This window comes from Acipenser ruthenus, chromosome 8 (assembly GCF_902713425.1).
Source record: "Acipenser ruthenus chromosome 8, fAciRut3.2 maternal haplotype, whole genome shotgun sequence".
Taxonomy (NCBI): domain Eukaryota; kingdom Metazoa; phylum Chordata; class Actinopteri; order Acipenseriformes; family Acipenseridae; genus Acipenser; species Acipenser ruthenus.
In genome coordinates this window covers 19,369,322-19,396,042 of record NC_081196.1, presented here as the reverse complement: position 1 = coordinate 19,396,042, position 26,721 = coordinate 19,369,322, and the positions used below count along the sequence as shown (strand labels likewise).

At 36.7% G+C, this 26,721-nt stretch overlaps 1 protein-coding gene across 3 annotated transcripts in view; it reads left to right on the top strand.

The window, feature by feature from the left end:
• LOC117406858 (roundabout homolog 1-like) overlaps window positions 1-26,721 on the top strand; it is a 409,265-nt gene that overhangs the window by 49,100 nt on the left and 333,444 nt on the right. For all 3 annotated transcript variants that reach the window (XM_059028687.1, XM_059028686.1, XM_059028684.1), the window contains exon 2: window positions 13,174-13,315. In XM_059028687.1, coding sequence (XP_058884670.1) covers window positions 13,222-13,315 — 94 coding nt within the window. In that variant the 5' untranslated portion in view covers window positions 13,174-13,221. The remainder of the gene's footprint in view (window positions 1-13,173; window positions 13,316-26,721) is intronic.

The window sequence follows — 26,721 nt, the reverse complement described above, 5'->3', positions numbered from 1 at the left end:
GCCACATTTTCCCAAGTTAACTGGTACTTTGCGAACGTTTGGGCAATCGCTGTGCTGACAGAAACAGTATCTACAGAAGGTATGAACATGACATCAGCACAAAACAAGCCAGGTTTATTCACTATTAAATCATAAAAAGAATAAACAGAACTGGGCTGTGCAAGCCATTGGGAGACACTTCAAAAATCACCCTGGACATTTCCATCAATGCGCTCCATAAGTTTACAAACTAAAGCATCACTGTGTTCTGTCAAATATTTACGATTAAGATTGTTGACGTTAGGCAGTGTTTTAGCTGATGGACAGTATTGTCACACTAAGTCACCAATACATACCCCTCTGCAATAAACAGTGGCTGTCCAGCAAAGCACAGCTCTCTGACAAACTCATTAACAGTCATTAGACAAAAATCGAGTATAAATCAGTAAAAACCGACGTCCAGTTAAAAAAAATAATCCTGTAATGTTTTGGTAAAATTTGGAATAAACCAGAAATGTGGAACACGAAGTATACCACAGCAAAAGCACAGAAGGGGATTGTAACTTGGTGTGAATTCCTAGTCAAACTTAGTAGCAAACAATTAGGTCTTCCTCAAAACATGGCTATGTCACCCATTTGATTCTGAAAAAAATTCTAATTGAACTGAAAACTATGGATTATTCAGAAAGCTTTAATCTGTCAAATAAATCACAGGCAACAAATACACATTAGTCAATTGCTCCTTGATCTATAGGAAAATCAATTCAGTCTTTCATACCACAGGATCTCAAAGCACTTTATATAATATCGGTTAAAACAGATCAAAAGTATGCATTATCAAGACATTGTAAAATTCCAAAATGACAGAAAATTATAATAGTATCAGTTATAATAAAAAAATAAATAAAATAATTGAAGGTTAAAAAGACTAAATTACAAAAATAAGTCTTTAATCTTGACTTAAAAATATTGACCGATACAGTATCTCTAATAGAAAATGGCAGAGTTCCACAATCTGGGGGCAATATAACTAAACACACTTTCTCCTTTCCTGTTTAATTTTACCTTTGAGAGGCACAAAAGGCCAGCATTACCTGACCTTCAAGCGCACAGAAGTTTATATGGGCACAGAATCTCCCTTAAGTAATCCGGTGCCAAGTCATTTAGTGCTTTATATGTCAAAGTACAATTTTAAAATTGATTCTAAAATGCACTGGAATCCAGTGCAGTGAGGCCAACACAGGAGTTATATGCACCCTTTTCTTTGTTCTAGTGATAACCCTAGCAGCTGCGTTCTGATCAAGCTGCAAACATAAGGAAGGCAAGAAAATAAAACATTGCAAAGTCGAAAAAGCTAGCAACCTGCTGTCCACCACAATTACATCAACCAGAGGCTGGAAACCATTGACGACTCGGACATTGGTTTTGTACGTAGATAAATAGAATGTTTATTCTGTAGCACAGGATACAAACAGTTTGTAGCACAGCTTCACAGAACTGCAGGTAAACCGCTTCAGGCACAGAGGTACAAACTACCAGTTCTCTTTCCTCTGTATGTTCTCTAAATGATCCTCCTAGTCACGATGTTTAAACTGCATAAGTCACTGCTCCTGACGAGCCGACAAACTGAGCACCGCTCTCTCACCCCCATTAAACCACTGTGCTTATATATAGTCCGCCCACTAATACACATAGTTTACCTGTAACATTTTAATTGTTTTTATAAAAACTCTGCATGTGTACTATTGTATATTTATATACAAAATATATACAAAAATACATTCTTAATAACAATAATTACAACAATAGCAAAAATACATTATACAAAAAACTTTAACCCATCATCCGGATAAGCTTTTGTTTGTTTTAAACATCTTTCTGTCACAGCCTCAAAACTAAAACCAGAATCAAATATAACCAAGACGACTTAAAGAGACTAGGGTGTGTGAACTATGCATCAGCTGCAGAGTCACTTACAATTACATCTCACCCGAAAGACGGAGCACAAGGAGGTTAAGTGACTTGCTCAGGGTCACACAATGAGTCAGTGGCTGAGGTGGGATTTGAACCGGGGACCTCCTGGTTACAAGCCCATTTCTTTAACCACTGGACCACTCAGCCTCCTTTTTAAGCAGACCCACGCCCTCACGGTACGGGTGTGTTTACACTATCAAATAACCAAGACGAGCCGGAACCAAGCCGTGAAACTTCAGCCCTGCAACATATCTGAATCTGGCTCAGGGCCGAAGCAGGCTGTGGGCAGGGTTACTGCATTTCGTCATCACGCTCAAGCGTCATTACAAGAAAAAGTGGCAACCCGCAGGACACATAACAATACACATCTGACTAAAATACTAAATAAAATAACTCCCTCTCTATAATACGCATATAGTGAATCAAAAATGTAACTTTCCGTGAATTAACCATGCATAAAGCACAATGTAAGCAACGCTATATTTTTAACAAAACAAAAAAAAAAAGGTAACATTCCCACTCGAGGATCATTTTAATCAGCAGTTTTTAAACTATAGCCTGGCTAAACGGCAGTGGGGAGTTCAGTTCAAAGCGACAGACAAGCAAACCAACAAAATGCGAGAAGGAGAGCGGGTCGGGAGAGGGGAAGAGGGAATGGGCTCGCTCCAGGTGCGGCTGCCGGAGCGGGGCTGAAGCGTCTCGTCTTCCGGAGAAAGATAACCACGTTGCAACCTAATATTTATTTAGTTATAAAATGAATGCTGAATAAGATGTCTGCGTTAGTGCCAGCGCAGCTTTTCTCCAGTTCAGATACTGTATCAATAGGGAGAGACAGAAACGGAAGTTACACTGATAAGTTGTTTACAGTTTGAACACCGGTACTGTATTTACTGTAGAAATATTGCACTTGTATAGGGAATTGGGGGACATGCTGTAGGAGCGTTATATCCGAGGCGCATTATTATGTATACCTTTAATATGGTCCCCCGTCTTTGCTTCCTTTGTTTATGTATGTATTACAACACCCCCCCTCGCATTTTCAGTACTTCTCTGCAATAATAATAATTTAAAAAAATCCATGGTAAAAAAAAGATTTTGTTAAATTAATGCTTTGTTCTATTTTTGCTGTCTGTGACATTTAATGTAATCGAGCACGTTCATTATGCGTGACGTCTCTCAGCTCGGCTCGCCTTTCTCTAGTGTAAACGCAACTCAGGCTACCCGAGCCGTACCAGGCTGGCTCGACTCGGCACCGGCTCGGCTCGGGTGTGCAGGTGTAAACGTAGAATTAGCCCCTCCCAGACTACATTTTTCTCTCCTCCTCCCCCTAGTCTGCCACAATATATATATACACATCGTAATGTACGTGAAAATGTCTATATAAATTGATATACTACTTTACACAAAACACATTACCCCCACTGCATGATTCCTAGTCATCAATATACAGGCAATGGTTTCAATCAATTAATCAACACATCTATTGTATAGTACAGAAACAGGAAGATATAAGTAGAAGCAGCTTCTAGAACACTAACAAAAAAACGAAATATCACAAATGTAATATAATGGGAAATAGAAGAGTATTTTTATTTCAATGGAAAGCTCAAACAGTAAAAAGAAAAAAAGAGTATATAATGTTAAGTTTCAATATTTAACTTATATACCAAAATATAGCATTTTTAACAGCACTGAAGAAAAAAAAAGATACCGACAAGCTGTGAAAATGCAAAATAGTAACCAGTACCACTAGGAAATGTATCTTTTCATGACTTCTGTCCGGACACATGGCACTTATTTTCTGGCACACTTAAATACTCATTATGTGTTCTAATTCTGCAACTTTTCCACATAATGCCTGTTGATGCAGAATGCAGTGTAAGAAAATTGGTACTTATGCATTTCTTTCTTTAATTTTTTCCAGCTAGCCAGTCCACTCTTTTGTCCAGTCATATGGTGCACCCTCTGTTGTAATCCCAGTTACTTTCTTCCAAGGCAATTCTGCACTTTCCATGGCTTCTTGAAGTTAAAAAAGTTTACAACACAACCACATTTTCTGTGGTTGTGTTGTTCATGGCATCCACAGCACTTTTCAGAAAAACCTTTCATTGACTTCATAACTTCTTTCACTTCCAGTAAACTCAACATACGTTGGTTTGTGCAGCGCATCATAGTAACATTGTATGTTATAATCTTTCATAACTGCAACCGTTGCACTGCAAATCAGACATATTGCCTTGCTGTCAAAATTATTCATTGAACAAATAATCAGCTGGCTAACGATTTTGGAATCGTTCCGCCTCCACCTTTCGCTTCTGTGACATTTCCAACTACTTTTTTGCTATTGATTTAAAATTTTACACAAAGTAAAATAAATAGCTTAAAGAAGGCTTTGATTCGCTATCCTAATCAAAATTGTGTGTGCTGTGTGCAAGAGGAAATGGATCCTGTGTGCTAATTGATTGGCTATTTTACTACCTATGTGAGCCATGATTGGCTTAATGGGAATGTCACACAATGCCAAAAGTAAGTCTTTAATCTTGACTTAATTCCAAAACGATACAGTACAGAAACTAATGGGCGGGCCATATGCATAAAGGAGAAAGGAAAGGCTTTTTTTTTTTACAGCACACAAGGAATACATGTTAAAATTAAAAAGGTAAGCAGGGCAGTTTCACATTACGTTGCCACTAACTCCAAATGTAGTGCCCTTTTGTAAATCAGGCCCTTTGTGTATTGTTGTTTCTTAGTTTGCCTCACAGGATTGTGTCAGAGAAATGTAGCCTTTTTTCTGAAAAATGCAAGCTTTTTCTTTTTTTCTGCCTGATTGTTTGTAATAGGAGACTGTAATGCAGAAGATCCATGGGGATAGTGTCCACAAGAACAGCATCGCGTCTAGCCTTTGTATTTCTTTTTGAAGTAACAGGAAAGCCAGTGCCATTAGTGTAATAAAATAATTAAAACTGAAATCCTGTTTAGCAGTTGAATGCAATTCAAGACTCATTTCTTTCTTTATCTAAAATTTGTAATGAGATTTAATTATTGAAGATTTGTATTGTTCTCACAAAAAACCTATGCAGTACATACATCAAAAGGAAAATACTATGCTAGTATTATTATGCAGTGTCTCATAATAATGTTCAAATGACTCTAAAGTGTAATTCTTTTATATTGGTTTGTTACACCTGAGTTTGCAGAAAACAGATTTTATTGACAATTCCAGGCACATTTCCCAAAGGTATTTTTGTTCTGTAAATAGGCATGGTCCTGCTACAACTTGGAGCAGCAGGAGGTTATAAAAGACATATTCAAGCTCAGGAAGCAAGACACACATTTTAAAAGAGTTTCTTTTTTTTAAATGGTGTTTTTGTTAAAACACCTATACTGCTGATATTTTCAACAAGGGGTAATCTGCTTGAACACGTAAAGACTATATTGAAAACCACATGGGAGGGTCTGTACATTCAACCTAACCGAGTAAACAAAAGTTGCATTTTAGTGACTTATAAAAACATAAAAAAGACAGTTGTTTGTTCTGATATATTCTCTTTCTTTTCAAAATAAAATGTTGTATTTTTGTGTGGATCATTATTGATTACGTATAATTCCTGTCATTCCCCTGCAGCTCTTTCCCTGGCCCAGCTGCATACTGTTGAAATCGCCTGGCTGCTTTAGGCATTTATCAGATTTTTTCTGAAAGGGGAAGAGGCAGTTATCTGATACAATTATCTTTGAAAATTGAATCTCTTTTTGCTGCCTGCTGAGGACATTGTGAGGCAGCTTGTCTTTGAGAAAAAAAAAAAACACTTTAGCTTTCTATTAATCATATGCAAAGCATTAGTGGAAAATAATATATAATTGTTGTTTTATCCTTTTGAAGAATCTATTGTATATTTTGACTGAAATGAATAGTCGGTGCACACTATTTGTGGCCTAAATCCTGAATATGTATTGAATGCTATACAGAACAAAATTAGATTAACCTATTAAAATTCTGTTGTAAATTAAATTTCCTTGTAACTAACAAAATTAAAGGTTAGGTGTCACCAAATTCAACTCTGACAAAAATGTGATGCCTAGCTGAACTGCAAACAAAGACATGACAAATCCAACACCACAAAAGACCCAGGCCAAATGCATAAAAGATGGTGATAATTTCCAGCCATTAACACTAGAACCGCCACGGTAGTCATTTTGACGGGTTTGTATTTAAAATGTAAACAAATCTGTGTTTATGATTGCAATGCGGTTGTCCTTTTTTTTTTTTAATTGTGTTTTTTTTTTTTTTTTAAACGGACAACCGCATTGCATTGACAGTACGCAGATTCGTTTACATTTTAAATCTCATTAATCCCGCGGCGGTTCTAGTGTTAAAAAAAAATAATTATTGGGCAGTATTTAACACACAATTTATAAAACTACTGCTTTGTAGGATGTGATTTACCGTCACGGATTGTTACCGAGAGATTGTATTTCGCCAATTGTCAGAGGTATGCGAATAAGACGTCAATGGCATACACTGTCTGTTAACTTCATTACGTTATGTCTATGGCTGGAGGAAAACAGGTTGTCTGAAATATTGAGATGTCAGGTTTTTAAAAAAATCAAATAAATTGCACACACAGGTGCTGGACGTGAGTGAGAGGTTAGGGGCAGTGGAGACTTGATTTAAAAAAGTATGATATTTTATATAGCCGATAAGCACATGCCTTCCTGAAAAAGAATTGTAACCACCAGAAAAGTAATTTTTGTCACAGTTCACGATATTTGACTTTTGTTTGAGAAAAAAAGGATCCTCTAATGTTAGCACATGTTTCCTTTCCATCGCACAAGAAAGCAGAAGGCACTGGAGCATCAAGCTCCGGTTATTTTTCTCATGTTTAAAACATTTGTTTGAACGACAAATAGCACAGCAAGACAGCACCACACAGTTACACTAAATAGCCTACAATTCATTGTTAAATGGCGAAAAAATATGTTTTCCATTGTTACAGTATTCCCTCAATTTGCAAATACCTGCACAATTCATTCACATACAATACATACAGATCTACACTCTGTTTTTCATTACTAAATCCGAGACTCATCGCATGTTTATTTTAATAACATAAATTAGTTTTACATGTTTAAAGCCTATGTAGATGACCAAAAACAATGAGATACAATGCAAATGCTTCTTTCTTTCCTTCTTGACGGCTATTTTGGTGTTTTTGTGGGTTCATAATTACCTACTTATAGCACAGCAAGGTCTATTCCTGTTCAAAATTATTGTAATGCTTTTTTGATCAAGGTGAAGCATAACCCATTTGTACATATTCATATTGGAAGAAAAATAATGTACATGTTTACATTATAATCAGTGTGCAGTTTAATTGTGTTTCCAAAATAACCACTAAAACGTGTTTATATTCTGTTCCTTGTCGGAATTTTATTTAATGTTTAATTCTTAACCATTTGGGTTTACAGTGATACAGTACACATTACCCTACAAAAAGCTTATTTTAAACTAAAATAAATAAATACACCTAGATTGAAAAATCCTGTCTGTCACACAATACTACTTTCATAGCGAAATTGGATTAAAAAACACTACATATTTCTTACAATTTATTTTTAGTTACTAAAATACAACTTCTTAAAGTGAACCAGTTCCCCATATTCCCTTCCAAAATGTATTCTTTATTTGAACATAGTCCAGATAGTAAGGGCATGATGTCCAAATTTTACAATTCATTTTTATCCTTACATTGGCCCTTCATTGACTACTCTACTGCCTGGGAGCAGGATCTAAACTTGAACCTTTCAGATGATATTTGGGACTCTATTCTTCTCCGAGTGCACTCCTCTTCCATTTTTGCTTGTCATGCCCTCATTCAGTTCAAAATCCTGCATCGTATTTACATGTCCAACACCAAGCTGGCTAAAATGTACCCTGATTTAGACCCCACATGTGACAGATGTAAGCAGGCTCCTGCCTCACTGATCCATATGTTCTGGTCCTGTCCCAGGCTAGCCTCATTTTGGAGCTTAGTTTTTGAGACCTTTTACGAAATGTTGTGTTTGTCTATTGACCCACACCACGTATGGCAATCTTTGGGACAGCCTGATAGTATCCCTCTGTCTAAAGTTCAGTGGAGCACCCTGGTTTTTGCATCACTGTTGGCCCGACGTCTTATTTTGTTAAATTGGAAGCAAGTGGCCCCGACCTCATATGTTCACAGGGTTAGAGATGTCATGCAGCATCTCAAACTGGAGAAAATCAGATATACTCTCTGGGTCTAGGAACAAGTTTCATGCTGCATTGGAGCCCTACATTGACAACGTGAAGCTCTCAACCTCCCTTAGGCTTTTCCTCTGTGCCTTTTTGCATCTTGCAGTAATTGTTGAGACCCAATCACCACTTTTCTGTTTTTTTTTTCATATTTTGTATTACTGTTTGTTATTTTATTTTATTTTGTATGGTTTATTTTATATTTTTATTTTGTTTTGCATGTCTGTACAACAGCGGTGCATTTTGTATTGGATTTTTTGTATTGGTTTGGTGTGTTGAAACTTAATAAAAAAAAATGAAATAAAATACTTCATGAACTAACTAACAATCCCGTTTGACACGAATATGTATTTTTCAGCAGCTATGGCCAAAGATTTTGCATCACCTAGAATTTTATCAATCAATCAATCAATCAATCTTTATTTTATATAGCGCCTTTCATAGTGGACCACCATCACAAAGCGCTTTAGAAGATGCAGTAACAGGAAAATCCATAATACTTTAAAACAGAGAAATGCATAATACATGATATACAGTATAAAACATAAAAAATAAATGCATAATACATTAAATACAGTGGAAAGTGCATAATACATGAAATAGTGCATTAAATACAGTGGAAAGTGCATAATACATGATAGTAACATAATACATGAAATAGTAGCAGCAACACAGCAGCTAATAGCAGATATCAGGCTTAAAGAGCATGGAAAGCAAGAGAGAACAGGTGGGTCTTGAGAGTTGATTTAAAGCGAGCGACTGTGGGAGCATCACGCACCAAAGCTGGGAGAGAGTTCCAAAGAGTCGGAGCCATGAAGCTAAACGAGCGGTCTCCAAGTGTGGTGCACTTATGCTTAGGGATAACAAGCAGGCCAGAGTCGGAGGACCTCAACTTGCGGACAGGGACATAGCGGGTCAGCAGGTTGAGGAGGTATTCGGGACCTGTGTGATGAAGGGCATTGTAGGTGAGCAAGACAGTTTTGAAAATACAGATAACCAGTGCAGCTGGGCAAGACGGGGGTGATGTGATCATGTTTTTTAGATCTGGTAAGGATTCTGGCAGCGGCATTCTGGACAAGCTGCAGTTGGTTTATGATGAGTGTCGGGAGTCGAGTCGAGAGGAGACAAATGCATGACAAAGTATCTCCGCATCTGGGAGGGAAAGGTAGGGACGGACTTTGGAGATGTTTCGAAGGTGGTAGAAAGAAGATATGACCACAGTGGAGATGTGGGCATCAAAGGTGAGGTTGCTGTCAAGAAGTACACCAAGGCTTCGTACTGTGCTAGAAGGCAGCAGCAGACAGTTTCCGAGGTTCAGGGCAGCTATATTTAGATTCTTAAATTGAGTTTTAGATCCTACTAGAAGGAGTTCAGATTTGCTAGTATTCAGCTGAAGAAAACTGGCAGACACCCAGGCCTCAATGTCTTGAATGCAAGCCGAGAGCCGGACCATGGCAGAGGGGCTACCAAGGTCGAGTTTTAACCCTTTGCGGTCCATTTATTCAGTGCCTGTGAGGCGCGTCAGGTCCAATTTATTTTCACACACGCTGTTTATTTTACACATGCTGTTTAACTGTAATTTTATTCACAGTAAAACTGGTTTAAGTCACTGCATATAAACAGGACACTCAGTACTGCATCTCCAGCCCTGCCCCACTCCTTGTTTGCTATATTTTTCAAACATCTTTTCATAGTAGTGCATACTGATAAATCATCTCCTGATCACTCGTTTTATCGCCAAACTCCTTGATAATGCTATCTAAGTCATTATTTTATTACTATAACATCTCAAAAAGCTTGGCAAATGTCTGTGATATTATTTGAGCGTTGGATGTGGCAGCAGCTATCTTGTTTGTTTATATCTGTGTTATGCCTGTGGTGAAGGGACTGTATTGCTCAGATCCGCCTGTGTTGGAGGATGAGGTGACCCAAGGGAAGCAGGCTTGATCCTAACTGTGGGCGGCACTTTGATTATTCAGGCGACGTCACTACAGGAACCTGGCTCCCTCCTCGTGAAGTTTCCACCTTCCGCTATTCAGCCAGCCCAGAGCGCCGGAGGACAACGCAGCTCTGGGCAGCTTACAGGCAAGCCTGCAGGCACCCGGCCAGTCTACAGGGGTCGCTGGTGCACGGTGAGCCGAGGACATCCTGGCCGACCTAAGCCCCCCCCCCCGGGTGGCGCTCTGCTAATTGCCACCCGGGGGGAGGTGTGCCGCCTCCTGGGAGCTCCCGTACACGGTCGGCAGTGGAATAGCCTGGACTCGAACCGGCGACGTCCAGGTTATAGGGCACATCCTGCACTCCATGTGGAGCCGCCTTCACTGGATGTGTCACTCTGTACCTAATATTTAATCGCTTACTTGTGTATTCTTTGTTGTTGTTTCTGCTTAGATCACTATTTGCCACGCTTACTAATTATTCCAGAAACATTACTTCTGAAAAGGCAGATTGTGGTGAGGTTTATACCTGTGCTGTTCAGGTTTTAGTGCATAATGCTTAATCTGTGGGCTTCAGTGCACAGTGCAACACTAATACCCACCTTACTTCTTCAATTAGTCTTGTGGTTTTCAGAAGCATTATTTTGCTGGTATCTATAGTGGATCATATAGAACACTCATAAAAGGATATTAAACAAGTAAGTAAAACTTAGAAAAAAAAACATATGATCTCTTTAATATTAAATGTTATTGACCTCAGAGGATATTTTATAGCAATATATATCTTAGAAAGAGGAAGAAAAATGTAGTAGTTTGTTCATATATCATAGTAAAATAGCGCTCTCTGTTGGTTAGTGCATTTTAATGTACTGTCAATTCTTTAAGGTTTAAGAAAGACAAAGGTTTAAGAAAGATTAAGGTTAAGAAAGACAAACAGGGCATCTATCTTGTTTGAGCCCTGAGGCTAATATGTTTTCTCAGTTTGTTGGACAATCAGCTACACTGGTTAAGTAATTATAAAAACATTAATGTTTAATGATTTAACTGATATTAAAGCATAGTTTATAGTCCCCTTCTGTATTAATATCTCCCCATTTATAGCTAGACTCATTGTTTAGCATTAAATAACTATACAGTAAGATAACCCTAAGATACAGTAACTAATGAAAGAGTTCTGAGTGGAGTTATCTTTCTCAGACCTCTTGAAAGAGTTAAAGTAAGTATTTAAATCCATCTGATTGTATTGAACTCCCTCCCAACCTGTGAGGGTGCTAAGTAACGGGAACAAAGTACCCTGGACTGCTTGGCCTGACACTTTGTTCTTAGGGCCTAGAAAAGGGGCAGAGCTTCGGTACATTAACTCATCAACCCGGAAGGGAAATGATGTGACAGCCACAGATTGGAGGAGCGGCTGCAAAAGTTTACCAAGAGGTCATGAATGATGGTATAAGTAAGGGACGGAGGGACGCAATCTGTTCCTTCGTTTTGGTTTATGAAGAAGAACCCAGAAGGACCTGTGTTTTGTGTATCAGTATCATGAGTGTTTGTTTGTTTTGTCTAATTGTTGCTCGTTATTATTAGACAGCTAACACGTTCCAGAGCTGTCGCCAGAGGCCAGCACAAACTCAGAACAGCACTGCACTTGTATCACAAATAAATGTCTTCGCACCACGAGCACTAATTCACGCACTAAACAGACTTTTGTATGTGTTTTGTGTGGGTGTATAATAAACGGGACTATTATTTCGGGACAAACCTGGGGATTACAAATTAAGTAATACACGCCGCTGTATTACTTACCATCATTTATTGTTTACTGTTTGTTTTGCACCTGGATTATAATTGTCTGTCTGTTCATCGATCACCTGCACCTGCACACTGTTAACCACTTTGCCACACTGCACTATGTGCCTCGTGGTCAAATTGGCTTGACTGCGGAGATGAGCTTTGAGTGTTGTCCATCAGGGTTCAGCTTGCGAATGGTGACCCAAGCTTTTTTACTATTGTGTCAAAGGTCATGAGCATTTCCTTGAGCTCAATGGTTTCTTCACCAAAGGGATCCAAGTCAAACAATTCTGAATATCTCTTATTTTGCTGTTCTGAGAGCTCAGGTACATAGTGTCGAGCATCCCTTTTGTCTTCCACACCATGGAGACAAATTCTCCATAGAGCTTATATATTGAAATAATAGTACAAATTAATTTGTCCAATTCAAAAGTAAAGCCTTCCTGAAGTTAAATCTCGGCAAGTATTTTGTTTTCCTGGGTTGTACTGCAGCGTCTATTGTCACTTGCACTGGTCTATGCTGAGATTTTGGGATCATTGACACAACCTGCCTCTGAAGTTGCCTGCATTTTCAGAGGGGGCAAAGGCTAAGTCAGGTTGTATCCCATTTTCCATCGACATGGCATGGTTTTCATGGCAGGGGAAAGTCGGTTGGCCATGCAAACAGTGATTCTCACCAGTCTTTTGTCACATATAATATTGCGCTGTCATAGATGTTGCTTTCGAGGTTGGCTGCAATATGCATACCAGGGATGTTCAGTGCTGCTGTCTCTTGATGTGTCTCTTGCAAACACTTAATATCTGCTTTCATACTAGACAGAATATCAGCCTTCTCAGCAGAGGCCCTCCACAATGAAGCTGTTAATTGAGTGCCGTCGGTTTGTATATTATATCAACGTCTATGTCTATGTCTTGTATTGTGGTCTTGGTATTGTCAGAGTTGGTCTCACCCGTGAAGTCACCATGGAGATTAACAGGGTTCCCAGCGTGAACTTATCTGACTCAACCCCCAGTAATTTTAATGTAGCAGAAGGGTTCCCTTTAGAAATATTAAACCCAGGAAAATTACCTTAAAGATTCAGTTTTGAGAATCATTTTCTCAACGGTACAGTTATTTAAAGCATCTTCCTGGAAAAATACAGTATTTGCTGCTGTAGTTCTTTTGTTTTTGCAACTAAATGCCACCTGAATAATCTCCATGTAGTAACAGTATTTCTTTTATTGCAGATAATTGCAAGTGTGACAGAATCTGGGTGATGCAAGGAAGGTAAAACCATGCAAATCAAATGGACAGGACTTGCTTCTATTGTCGTTACAGCTGTCTTCAGACTGACAATTTCCCAGCATCTTGTGGGACAACTTCTTCCAGGTAGGAATTATGATTCACCAGTTCTTATATCCATACCTGTTTGTATTTTAGTCGAAAAGCCTAGGATTGTCTGTCTTTCTCTCTCTCGCTCGCTGATGCATCTTGGACTCAAAATAAGTGCAATACACCTTTCTCCTTTCCATTGAGAAAGTCTGTGGGTTAGAAGGAGGGAAGCAATGGATTTATCTACACCCAAAAATACATACAAAAAGGGAATTGCTTGAAAATGTACTAATCATTAGTACAAAAGCATTGCTTTTAATGTACTATAATTTATGACTTTGTTGTTGTTCTGGTAAAGACTTTACTACATTACAAGGAATTACTTAAATTTGTTTATAAATTACTAAGTAAAACAACTTTTTATTGAAAATTAATACATTTTGTTCATTCTGGATGTCACTTTACTGTTTTTAGGTAATATATTAACTATTTAAAAGGCATTATGTATTTTTATTTATTTATTTATTTATTTTGTAGTGTAGAAGAAAGATATTGTATAACAGAACAAGAATCGTCAACCCAACCTCTGATGATGGAAGATTTTCTTTTATATTTATGAACTTACTTCTCAGTATTCAAAAGCTAAATCAATTTACTTTCAAAGTGTACTGTATGTTTGATGGGTATAAAATGTAACATTTAAAAGTGCAGACTTTCATTCCAGAATCTCTCAGAAGCAATTTACCTGTCACTAGAATACTTGCTCACATTTTTAAAAGAAGCATCCAAGGCAGCAAACTTATTTTCATTCTAACTGCCTCATTCTGCTTGTGCTGCTTCAATCTCGACAGACTCTTATAGAATACTTTAAAAAGGTAGCCAGGGTAGTATTGCTCATCCCTTCAATTTCAATTGAGAAGCAAATCACAGCTGGCATCTTGATTTTCCTTCAGCTTTGTAATTTTCATCTCCTGCGGTAGACCTGAGCTGGCAGATTACCTCCGTCAATAAGATATTGTTTGATCAGACTGGCAGGGGTCCAGAGTCTGATTTATTCCTATTGTTTTGCATTTTTTTGCCAAAACAAGAAAAATATCCTTTTTTGCAATAGTCTATCCAATGTATTTTGTTTGTTGTTACTGGGCATTATAAAATAAAGCTGTCTAACTCTGTCAGTTTCTTTTGATGCCACCGGTAATGGTATTTGGTCAGTGTAGCATTGCTAACTACTATATTAATATCAGCAGGCTTGCACAACAAATTAAGGTTTTTCGCTAGCTGTCCCAAGAGTCATGGGTATGAATTATGGCCCCACATATATATTAGATAGTTGTATTCAGCTTGAATACCAAACATTCACACAATAGAAAAAAAAAATAAGCCTGCTGCCATAGGGTAGTCAAAAGCGATATATCTATCTCATCATGCAAAATAAATACCAAATACAGCTAGTCAATTAAAATCCCTCAATGCAAATAAATTCATAATTTCTGTCATTAAATTAGTTATTATGAGCAAGGTAAAGACACAAATCAGAATAGTTAATTTAGAGAAATGGTTATTTTACACAGCCTGTTCATAGAAAGAACTGGTTACGAAAAGGTTTGGTGGCCAGCTGAGACAAATAAATTGTGTTTTTTATGTGCCCTCAAACCTGCATGAAGTTTTATTGAAATAAAACCAAAACATTTAAAATGTGAAATATTTAGTATTGTGAAATGCAGATGTAGTACTGATTGCACATATTTCACATAACTATAAAACACAACTTTAATTCCGTTTTGTAAGTTTATTTTTGTTTTACTGTAAAAAAAATATATATTCCCCTTTTTATTATGTTTACTACACATGAGATCAAATAACCTTCAAAACACAGTTTACCACTTTAACCTTTTTTTATTATTTGCATCATTTTATAAACCCATAAAGAAACTCAGGGACATATTACATATTTCATATGTCTGATTTTAAAACAGTTAAATAATATGTAAAAGAAACATACAAACCGATTATTGATTCCTTCCAAGTTGCTTCAATGTAGAGTTCATTCTTTCATTTTGGCTACACATTTTCAGCCATTGGACAGGAATATATTAGATTCCCCATCTTTATAAATAGATCCTTATTTTGGATCGGCATCTAGATTGTTTCTAAGGTTTTTATCGTTCTTCTCCTTTCTTGCCTCAAGAAGTCAACCAGATTCCTTGTCTTCAAAATAACAAAGGTTTTAAGATACCATCAGTACAAATGTCAGCCATCATGTTGTGAAGAGGACAGATATTTTTTAAAAAAACAGTGTGCCCTGCCTTCTAGTGACTGTCAAATGGTGCACACTGTGTGGTCCTAATGAACAAAAAAATATCCAGCTGTACACCCATTATCTATTTTTTTTTATTAGCCTCAGTCGTTCAGTATAGATGCTGGCTAATTGTGTGTGTGTGTGTGTGTGTGTGTGTGTGTGTGTGTGTGTGTGTATATATATATATATATATATATATATATATATATATATATATATACAGCAAAAAGTTGTCATTAACCAGAAGTTGCCAATAAGCGAAAAGCCCCTGTTTTCAAGTGTATTTATGTGAAATGATGATATGTACTGTAGTTGTAGAAATATGGCACTGAAACACATGTGTGCTAAATGTTAGTGTTACAGTTACAAAATTAACAGTAGAAACACAAAATACCCCAACATAGAACTGTTACTTCACACGTGTGTAAAACAAAATAAAAAGGAAGTAGGCTTAAATAGTACTACACAGCGACGTACTACAATTGTCCTTACAATGAGTAAAGCAAACATAAAAATATGTGTTGTACTTACAATCAATTCCAGAAAACACCATTTTAAAATAAGAAATTGTCCAATGTTGTCTGCTTTTTACAATGTACCACCTCCTGCTGTAAATCCATCTCAATTTTGCGTGCAGCTTCAAAGCCACGATTCTGCCTCAGTCCGCCAGAAATACGCAGTTGTGAAGTCAGTGTGTTATAAAAGCTGCATGAAGTATGTGCATAAATATATGGCAAGCCAAATTATCATTTGGAGATACCTTGAAATGCATTTCAAGATATCTTAAACTGAATTGCAGATATCTCAAACTAACTCAATTTCAAGATATCTCAAATTCATTTCGAGATCTATCAAATTAAATTCTAGATATCTTAAATTCAACTTGAGATATCTCAAATTGACTTCCTGTCCTGTTTGAGATATCTCAAATTGACTTCCTGTGAAAATGCTCTGTGTTTTGAATGACTTCCAGCCCGTTTCAAAATATCTCAAACTAGACAGGAAGTCAATTTGAGATATCTCAAATTCAAATTGAGATATCTCAAATTGGATTTGATGTATATTGAAATCAGGATTAATTTGAATATATCTCAAATTGAATTTGAGATATCTCATTTCAAGCTCCAATTACAGATATCTCAAATTAATTTTGAAATATCTAAAAATGACTTCCTATCCCATTTGGATATGTCGAATTGAATTTGAGATATCTCGAATTGACTTCCTGTCTAGTTTGAGATATCTTGAAATGGGCCGGAAGTCCATTCAAATTGACTTCATAGGAAGTCAATTTGAGATATTTCAAACTAGACAACTTTATTACTAGTTGCCAGTGCTACAGAGCACACTTGCATGATTTATATGGCAAGCCAAATTATCATTTAGAGATATCTCAAAATGAGTTAGAGAAATCTTGAAATCGAGTTAGTTTGAGATATCTGCAATTCAATTTAAGATATCTTGAAGTTCATTTCGAGAGATCTCTAAATGATAATTTGGCTTGCCATATAAATCATGCAAGTGTGCTCTGTAGCACTGGCAACTAATAATACAGTTGTCAATAAGCGGCGTGCAGTTACTAATATCAGAATTCCATTAACATTAAAGTCTATGGGACCGGATTGGTTCCTGGGAAAATGTTATTAATAACCAAAAGTTGTCTTTATCAGGGTTGTTAATAATCAGGGTTGCTAATAATACACTGTATACAGTGGAATACATTTGAAGCCACTAGAGTAGTTTCTTTAATAAAATCAACAGGATTTGGAAAGGAATAGTACATTTTCTGTTTTTTTGTTTGTTTTTTTTTAAAGGTGATGTGGCCTTTCAAATGAACCTCACTGCAGCCACGTGTGTTATAGTCTCCATCTAAGTAAGTCATCAGAATGCTGTGGAGCACACTGATGGACTCATATGGACTTGCACACCTAATTTTAGTTCCCCTATTGCTTGGTTAATAGGAAATGGCAGTGTTCTAGATTATGACTGATAGAGGTTACAGGGAGCAAAGCTTCCTTGATTTTCTACTGAAGGTAGTTCCTGTTTCTATTCGTTTACACTTTTTGAAAAAAAAAGAAAATGTTGTTCTTTATTTCTAAGCCATGCAGACACAGCATTATCAAATATATTACATTTTTCTAACAAACATGCTACACTTCATATGGAGAAGCTGTTTAGTAGAATTCATTATGCATCTGTGGATTTTTGTAATGTTTCCTGTACAAATATCAAGGTAATAACACAAAATAGGGTATTCAGCTAGTCTAATTAACTTCTACCGGAAAAAAAAATAATTAATGAACCTTAAACAGTTTGTGACAGTTTGTGCACTGTACCTTTGTAAATTTTTGGCATATTTTATTTATTCATTTTTAATATCATTTTCTCTCAATTTAGAAACGTGATATTCATCATCCAGAATCAGACTATAGTGTCAGTATTGACGTTACATTGTATGACAGTTCCACATTGCCATGAAATTCAAAGAAAATGTTTCTCTCCATTTAATAAATGACTGGATATATGAAGTCTTAAAATAATAAAAGGTGAAGACTCAATCAGCTAATGCTGGCGTGAAGCACTACATTTCCTGTTATAACAAAAATTAGAAAACGATTCAGTAACGTCAGCCAATCAGCTTCCAGTTCTAGCAGGTTCTAATATACGGTAGATGCCCGTTGAAGTGATGCAGCACCAACTGTGAATCCAATTTAGAATCAATCCGCACAAGTGCTGGCTTTTTCTTTGAATTGCTGTATTTTTAAGCATAGTTCACATCTATTGGACAGTAAATACTAAACAAAGACACAATTGGTCCAAATTAATTTTATTATCCACCAAAACCAGCCAATCAATACTTTGCATCGACAAAAGCAACCAATCCTGTATCTGCAACTCCTGAGTGCCAATCACAAACTGCCAGCTCGACTGGAGCACAGACACAGCGTCTTTCAACAACAAAAAAGCGAGACACGGACAGTTCAGTAATATTGCACCATTCATATGTAAATTCAGGAGAGGTTTTGGCTGAAGGTAGAAACATAGTGAGTTAGGAGGCATTTTAGAGTGTTATGTAATGAGAGATTTTATTGATAGTTCAGACTCCATTGTACACGGACTGTTCATTAATTGCTCCGTTCATTTCTCAGACAATGTCCTGATTATAAATAGGGGTTTTTAAAACCTTAACAAGTTAATACAAAATAAAAATCAATTTACTAAATCAAAACTCATTATTTTGCTCTTTATATGTATGTCATGCTTGTTCTTTATTTTAAAAATGTTCAAGACTGTTTTCTTAGAATGTCTTTACTCAGTGGAAAGGTACCCGATGAATCAGTACAAGTTCAATGGTAAAAATCGTTTTTCTAGTAGTGATAGTGCCCTCTCGATGATGGCTCTACCATGTGATCGTTGACCTTGACTTTCGTTACCGCCCTCGCCTTCGGGATGCATAACTCCCAACACGGTCAACTGTCACATGGTAGAGCCATTATCGACGGGCACTATCGCTTAAGAATGACATCCAACAACAACTGGATAAGCCAATAGAAGCTGCCTTAGAAGTTGTTTTGGTAATTATGCCATGTTTAGATTGACACAAATGGGGTTTTCTGCCTGGCAATAACACACAATAATGTTTTAAGTAAATGTCATGTTTCTCATTTTAAGATTTGTTTAATATAACCTAACCTATATTACTATTATTATTTATTTATTTTTTAGCAGACACCCTTATCCAGGGCGATTTACAATTGTTACAAGATATAACATTATTTTTACATACAATTACATTATTTTTTACACATTTTTACATACAATTACCCATTTTATACAGTTGGGTTTTTACTGGAGCAATCTTGGTAAAGTACCTTGCTCAAGGGTACAGCAGCAGTATCCCCCATCTGGGATTGAACCCACGACCCTCCAGTCAAGAGTCCAGAGCCCTAACCACTATACAAGAATGTAAAGAAAATTAAACCTTCCTGAAATCCAATTGACATAGATCAAATTGGCTTGTATTTGCTTTAAGTCAGCCTTCTTTTTTGAAAGATAAACATTTGATCCCATGCCGTCTAGCTTGTTGACAGTTCCAAAAATGATACTCAGGTCAAGCTGATATCCTGAAGGTTATTTCTGTCATATATTCTTAAAAAAATGAACCAAGCTGTTCCTCCAATGACATTGCACGTCTTCCTATTCATCCAGCTGTACAGTAAATGGTTAGGTTGCTGGTAATATCATGCTTTAGCATATGAAAAATCACTTACAAATGGCACAGAAAGAATGGATTGACAAACTAAGGGTCTTATGTTCTTTTTTACTGTCTATTACACTGCTCTTTTCACATTACCTGTAATTGTATTTGTGTGGAATACCTATCTTGCACAAAACCTTCATTTTTCTCTCTTACATACAGCATGGCAGAGGAAATGTATATCTGTTTTAAAATGACATGATTATCTATGAAGCAAAAAACTCAACAGCATTTTAAGGTGTTAACACTTTTCTACTAAGAAATGGCATTATAATGCCCCCTACTTCTAAAACTCAGGAAGCTAGAAAGGGATGTAGTTCAAGAAAATTGCTATTATAAATCGCACAATTTGTTTTGTATTGACCATTAATTTAAATAAATTAAATAATATCTTAGGAGCAGACAGATTTCCATTTGGGGTTCCTAGATTAGCGTTACAGTGGTCAGCCTGGGGACAAAATATAGTGCTGTTCATTTCTTATACAATGCTGACATATTTAAATCATACATCAAGTAATAGAATGCAGGCAACCTGACAATTATTGATAAGGGGATGTGACCTACCTTGATAGAAAGCTTGTAAAGGGTAATATACAATTTTGGAATTGTTATTTGTGCAGCACTGCTTTTCATAAAAATTCAGTCTGGGGACACAGAGAACAATGCTGGCCATATATGTAAATGTCTTATTGAAATATAAACAACGTTTTGTTCTTGTTCCCAGGCTGACTGTCAAATGACAGTCATATGGTTTTATACCAGAGATGACTAGATGTGTACAGTGCTGTTTACATTAACAAGGGGTAAGAATTTTGAAGCAACTAAAGAATTCTAAACCTGTAGAATCATAAAATGTGCCTGAAATGCCAACATACATTTCAAGCAGCCTAAACCCAGGTTCAAAACTTTTTTTTCTTTTTGCTTTATAATTGCATTAATATCCCATGGAGTGGTAATTATCTGTGGATAATTTACTTTGTCTTTCGTTAAGTACCCTGCCATATGGGTCGGGATGCCTAACTGTCACAAGGGTCAACGTAATGACCACTGCATCGGACATGAGAATGCTCTTGATTGGTGACGAGATTGAAAATGTTCATTTAAACTGGTAACGGGAATGGTAATGTTAACTTTTGGACAGCACAAATGCCTTTTGTAAAAAAAAAACTGGATAGCCATCAAAGTGTCCTTAGTTTTTACTGTTCTTGTACTTGACAGTTTCCTTAAATACTGTAGATGTCTGATGGAATTTGTCATTTGGGTTGAGATATGCAGTATCTGCAATATATCTCAGCCAAAGCATACAAGTTGACACCCGGATCATCTACCATGTTCAGCAAATAACTAATTATGTTGTGAAAGACTTAATTACAGTCCATAGTTACACTGTTTTTAGTCCTACCAAGAACAGTACCTAAATGGAAAAAAATACCTCATAATATGTATGTATAGTTTAATTAGGGATATTATTCTATTTTAGTACACAATGACATTTTCTCATCAACATCACAGTGCATTTTAAAATCTGTTTCAGCTATAGTCTTGTAGTATTGATGTTTGTTTTTTTCTCCCAACTCCCATTGTACTGCAAATCAATTGTTCTGTGGTATGGTTTATTCAAAGGTCAGCATAATATTGATTTGCAATACTGATCGTCATAAGTTAACCTATTGCCTAGCTTATTTAATTGTTATTAAATCACTATGCTTTCAAAGGTTAATATAGGTAAGGTTGTATCTCCAAACATTACATTAGGTACTTAGGCACATGTTATCTTTGCTAAGCATTATCAGCTGGATTACTGATTTGTGTTTTTTACTGTGGTTATTTGTATTTATTAAATGAATTCTCCAGGAATGCAGGTTTTCATTTTAAACAACTTGCTTATTTTTTAATGCTAATGTCAGTTTAGTATTTAGCAGTCAGGCTGGTTTGAGTTTATGCTCACCGCATTTATAAACAAAAAATAGGCCCAAAGGGCTGATACAGATCACAATCTCTAATAAAACCACACAATTGTTCAGGATCCTCAGTTACTCTTGGGGTTTGGGTCATGGCTTCCTGCTCACCACTGACATCAATTTCAGTTAAAAAAGCAGTGCAGAGGAGATGAATGTTTGATGCACCTTTCATCTAAATCCCTGACTTGTTGATTTTTCAAGTTAAGATGAAAGTGCTAAGCATTTGTATCCCCAGTTGCGTACCTGGCCCAATATTTAAATTGTGTTACCATTAAATTAATGTAAAAGTGAAATATTACCCTACTTTTGTCAAACCTCTTAACACTTTAAATTTGGTTGCACACAGTCGCTCATAGGCTACAAAAGGTACTACAAACCAAGATCATTTTATTTCCTGAGGAAAGTAACAGCATACTTGTAATTCAGATCAGTGGTGCACAAACTTTTTATATGCCACCCCCTTACTTAGCATACATTTTGTTGCATAGATTCAACTTTTGCCTAACAGATCCATCTGAAAAAACATTATCGTTCAGCAATTAAATCTGAAAAAATAAATCTGGGTTTTCACAAAATAAATATTTATTTTGCCAGCTAAATCTGAAACTAAATGAGCCCCCCCCATTGAAGCGTTTGATTTGGCATTGTATGCTGCAGAGCTGCAGTTACACTCCAAGAGCCAATGTCTCCGCTTCCCCGCCTCCTCCGCATATTACAATGCCAGAAAAATGTACACATTTCAAAACGTTTTAGAATGTGTTGGTTAACATGCATGTTAAAGACAGGCAGGACAGAAGAGGCGGAGGGGTAGCGCTATACATAAGAAATAGTCTGCAAGCCCAGGTGTTAAATCAGGACAAAGAAAACAATGCAGAATCAATATGGGTCAGAATAATGGACACAAATTCAAAGGGCATAATAATAGGAGCATGCTATAGACCGCCAAATTCAGACGCTGAGCAAAATAATCTGTTGTACAATGACATTCGAAATGCGTGTAGAAAAGGAGAAGCCATACTAATGGGGGATTTCAACTTCCCCCATATAAAATGGGAAAACCCGATGGGGGGCACGACGGACGAAATTGAAATGGTAGAAATGACAAATGACTGCTTCCTAACGCAATTTGTCAAGGCACCGACTAGAGGGGAGGCATGCCTTGATTTAGTCTTTTCAAATAATGAAGACAGAATAACTAAAACAGAGGTCAGAGAGCCATTGGCAAACTCAGACCACAACATGGTCTCATTTGAAATATCTTTTAAAACCCCAAAAGTAATGACTAAAGCTAAGGTTTACAATTTTAGAAAAGCAAACTACGAAGGTATGAAACAGAGACTAACAGAAGTAGATTGGAGTAAAATAGAGAAAACATCCACAGAAAAAGGGTGGCTGTTTTTTAAAAATGTAGTACTAGAGGCACAAAACAATTACATCCCAAAAGTAGACAAATCTAAATCTAAAACAAAATGGCCAAAATGGTTTAATAGATCAATTAAAAAAATATTCAGCGAAAAAAGGCACTTTACAGAGCGTTTAAAAGGGACCAAAAACAAAGCACACAGAAAGAGTACTTGGAACTGCAAACACAAGTCAAAAAGGAAGTTAGAAAGGCCAAGAGAGAGATAGAAATCAATATTGCTAAGGGGGCTAAAACCAATTCCAAAATGTTTTTCCAATATTATAACAGCAAGAGAACATTCAAAGAGGAGGTTAAATGTCTAAGAGACACAAATGGCAAAATCATAGATGAAGAAAAAAAATAGCAAATATATTAAATGATTACTTTTCACAGGTTTTTACAAAGGAGGACACGGACAACATGCCCCACATGTCGACCTGTTCCTATCCAGTTTTAAATAACTTTAGCATAACAGAGGCAGAAGTGTTAAAGGGACTAGGAGCTCTTAAAATAAACAAATCCCCTGGGCCGGATGAGATCCTCCCAATAGTACTCAAAGAAATGAAAGAAGTTATTTACAAACCGCTAACCAAGATCATGCAACAGTCTCTTGACACAGGGGTTGTACCGACAGACTGGAAAATAGCAAATGTAATACCAATCCACAAAAACGGAGACAAAACCGAACCAGGTAACTACAGACCAATAAGCCTGACTTCTATTATATGTAAACTTATGGAAACTATAATAAGATCCAAAATGGAAAATTACTTATATGGTAACAATATCCTGGGAGACAGCCAGCATGGTTTTAGGAAAGGGAGATCATGTCTAACTAACCTACTTGACTTTTTTGAGGATGCAACATTGAAAATGGATAACTGCAAAGCATACGACATGGTTTATTTAGATTTCCAGAAAGCTTTTGACAAAGTCCCGCATAAAAGATTAATTCTCAAACTGAACGCAGTAGGGATTCAAGGAAATGCATGCACATGGATTAGGGAGTGGTTAACAGGTAGAAAACAGAAAGTACTGATTAGAGGAGAAACCTCGAAATGGAGCGAGGTAACCAGTGGTGTACCACAGGGATCAGTATTAGGTCCTCTGCTATTCCTAATCTACATTAATGATTTAGACTCTGATATAGTAAGCAAACTCGTTAAATTTGCAGACGACACAAAAATAGGAGGAGTGGCAGACACTGTTGAAGCAGCAAAGGTCATTCAAAATGATCTAGACAGCATTCAAAATTGGGCAGACACATGGCAAATGAAATTTAATGGAGAAAAGTGTAAAGTATTGCATGCGGGCAATAAAAATGTGCATTATAAATTTCATATGGGAGATACTGAAATTGAAGAAGGGAACTATGAAAAAGACCTAGGAGTTTATGTTGACTCAGAAATGTCTTCATCTAGACAATGTTGGGAAGATATAAAAAAGGCTAACAAGATGCTTGGATATATTGTGAGAAGTGTTGAATTTAAATCAAGGGAAGTAATGTTAAAACTCTACAATGCATTAGTAAGACCTGACCTAGAATATTGTGTTCAGTTCTGGTCACCTCGTTACAAAAAGGATATTGCTGCTCTAGAAAGAGTGCAAAGAAGAGCAACCAGAATTATCCCAGGTTTAAAAGGCATGTCGTATGCAGACAGGCTAAAAGAATTGAATCTATTCAGTCTTGAACAAAGAAGACTACGCGGCGATCTGATTCAAACATTAAAAATCCTAAAAGGTATAGACAATGTCAACCCAGGGGACTTCTTTGACTTGAAAAAAGAAAAAAGGACCAGGGGTCATAAATGGAGATTAGATAAAGGGGCATTCAGAACAGAAAATAGGAGGCACTTTTTTACACAGAGAATTGTGAGGGTCTGAAACCAACTCCCCAGTAATGTTGTTGAAGCTGACACCCTGGGATCCTTCAAGAAGCTGCTTGATGAGATTCTGGGATCAATAAGCTACTAACAACCAAACGAGCAAGATGGGCTGAATGGCCTCCTCTCGTTTGTAAACTTTCTTATGTTCTTCTTATGTTCTTATGTATTAAACTAAATCAGAACTTTTTCTTGGTTAAATCTAGGAAAAAAATACACAATTTACATTAAATCCAGGGAAAATACTGTTAAAATATAAATACATGGAAGCCGCATTTCACTGCACTTTCACTGACACTCACCACTTCAAACATCATTTCTCCGGTTCTACAAGCCCTAGAGTGATCGTCAACGGCTCATTTGAAAGGTAAGAACTTGGACTAATTACCTGTCATTTATGTATTTATTTAACATTTTCTATCCTTTAAAAAGTTTGTGAATTCATTCTTTCCGTTTAATTAAATAATTAAATAGAAGTGGGTGGGACATACAGCACACAGCCATGTAAGGCCTTCATTAGCATACTTCATTTATTCATAATGCCCCACTTCAATGTCATTCAGCCAAAGATTACCACAGATTTTAAACAATAAAACCAGACAAGAATTCATGAATAGGGGAAGGTGCACTTTCCTTGGGTTTTTGGATTTTTTAATTTTTTTATTTAAGCCGATAGTTGCCATAGGGTCCTTCCAAGGAAATATTTTCTTATCCTTAACATACTCGTCAATGGCAATGCAATGGTTATGTACAAAGCACAATGTTGCTGTACTACAAGGCAGTTCCTATGTTACTGTATTTCATAACTTGATACAGTATACTAAGGTATATTAAGAAATACATATCATTTATTTCCCTTCCCCTATGTAAAGAATAGTTTGTCTATATTGAATAAAAGCTAAATTAATTGTTTCAAGCACCTGTTAATACGAACAAGCCCTCAAGGGCTCTGCTAAATGCTAATCGGCTCACTACTGCCCTCATGTTCCAACATGTCTTTTTTTACAGTAGAGCGTAGTGAGTTTCCTTCTTTTTTTTTATCTCATCCATTCCCTTGGGGTAAACTTTAATGATGAGAGATCTCAGACAGCACAGTGCAGACCAAAAGGAGGCAAACCAGGGTTATGTATGCCTCGATTTGAAGCTTGCGTTAATGTGACCTCTTGTAGATGTTTACAGAGGCAAAGGATTCATTTCCCTTTCCTCTGCAACCTTTATTCAGTGGAATACTGTAGTTTCATCTACAGTAATTTAGCTGGCAGACAAGACTTAAATGATTTGTGTTTGCGATTAAAATTCACCACTGGGGACTGAGCTAAAAAGAATGATTTAAGAATACCTAAGGTGAAACATTCAAGTGCGAATTCAGGATTTTTACTCTGGTCTTGGAAGAGAGTGGCTTTGTCATTAATAACTATGGAAGGCTTTATTTTAATCCCAGTCCAAATGTGGCAGCTATTGTGTAATGTTATCATTAAGGCCAGCAAAATATCTGTATCACCAGTGTCCGTAAGATATGTTTCATTGGAAGGCATCCATTGTCAAATTAATACAGATGCTAAAAAGGGGTGTGTGTATCATTATAATTTGGAAAACCCATCAGGACTGCAATCGTACTTGTGTGTGTTATGTGAAATGTCACATGAACTGGACTGTGTAT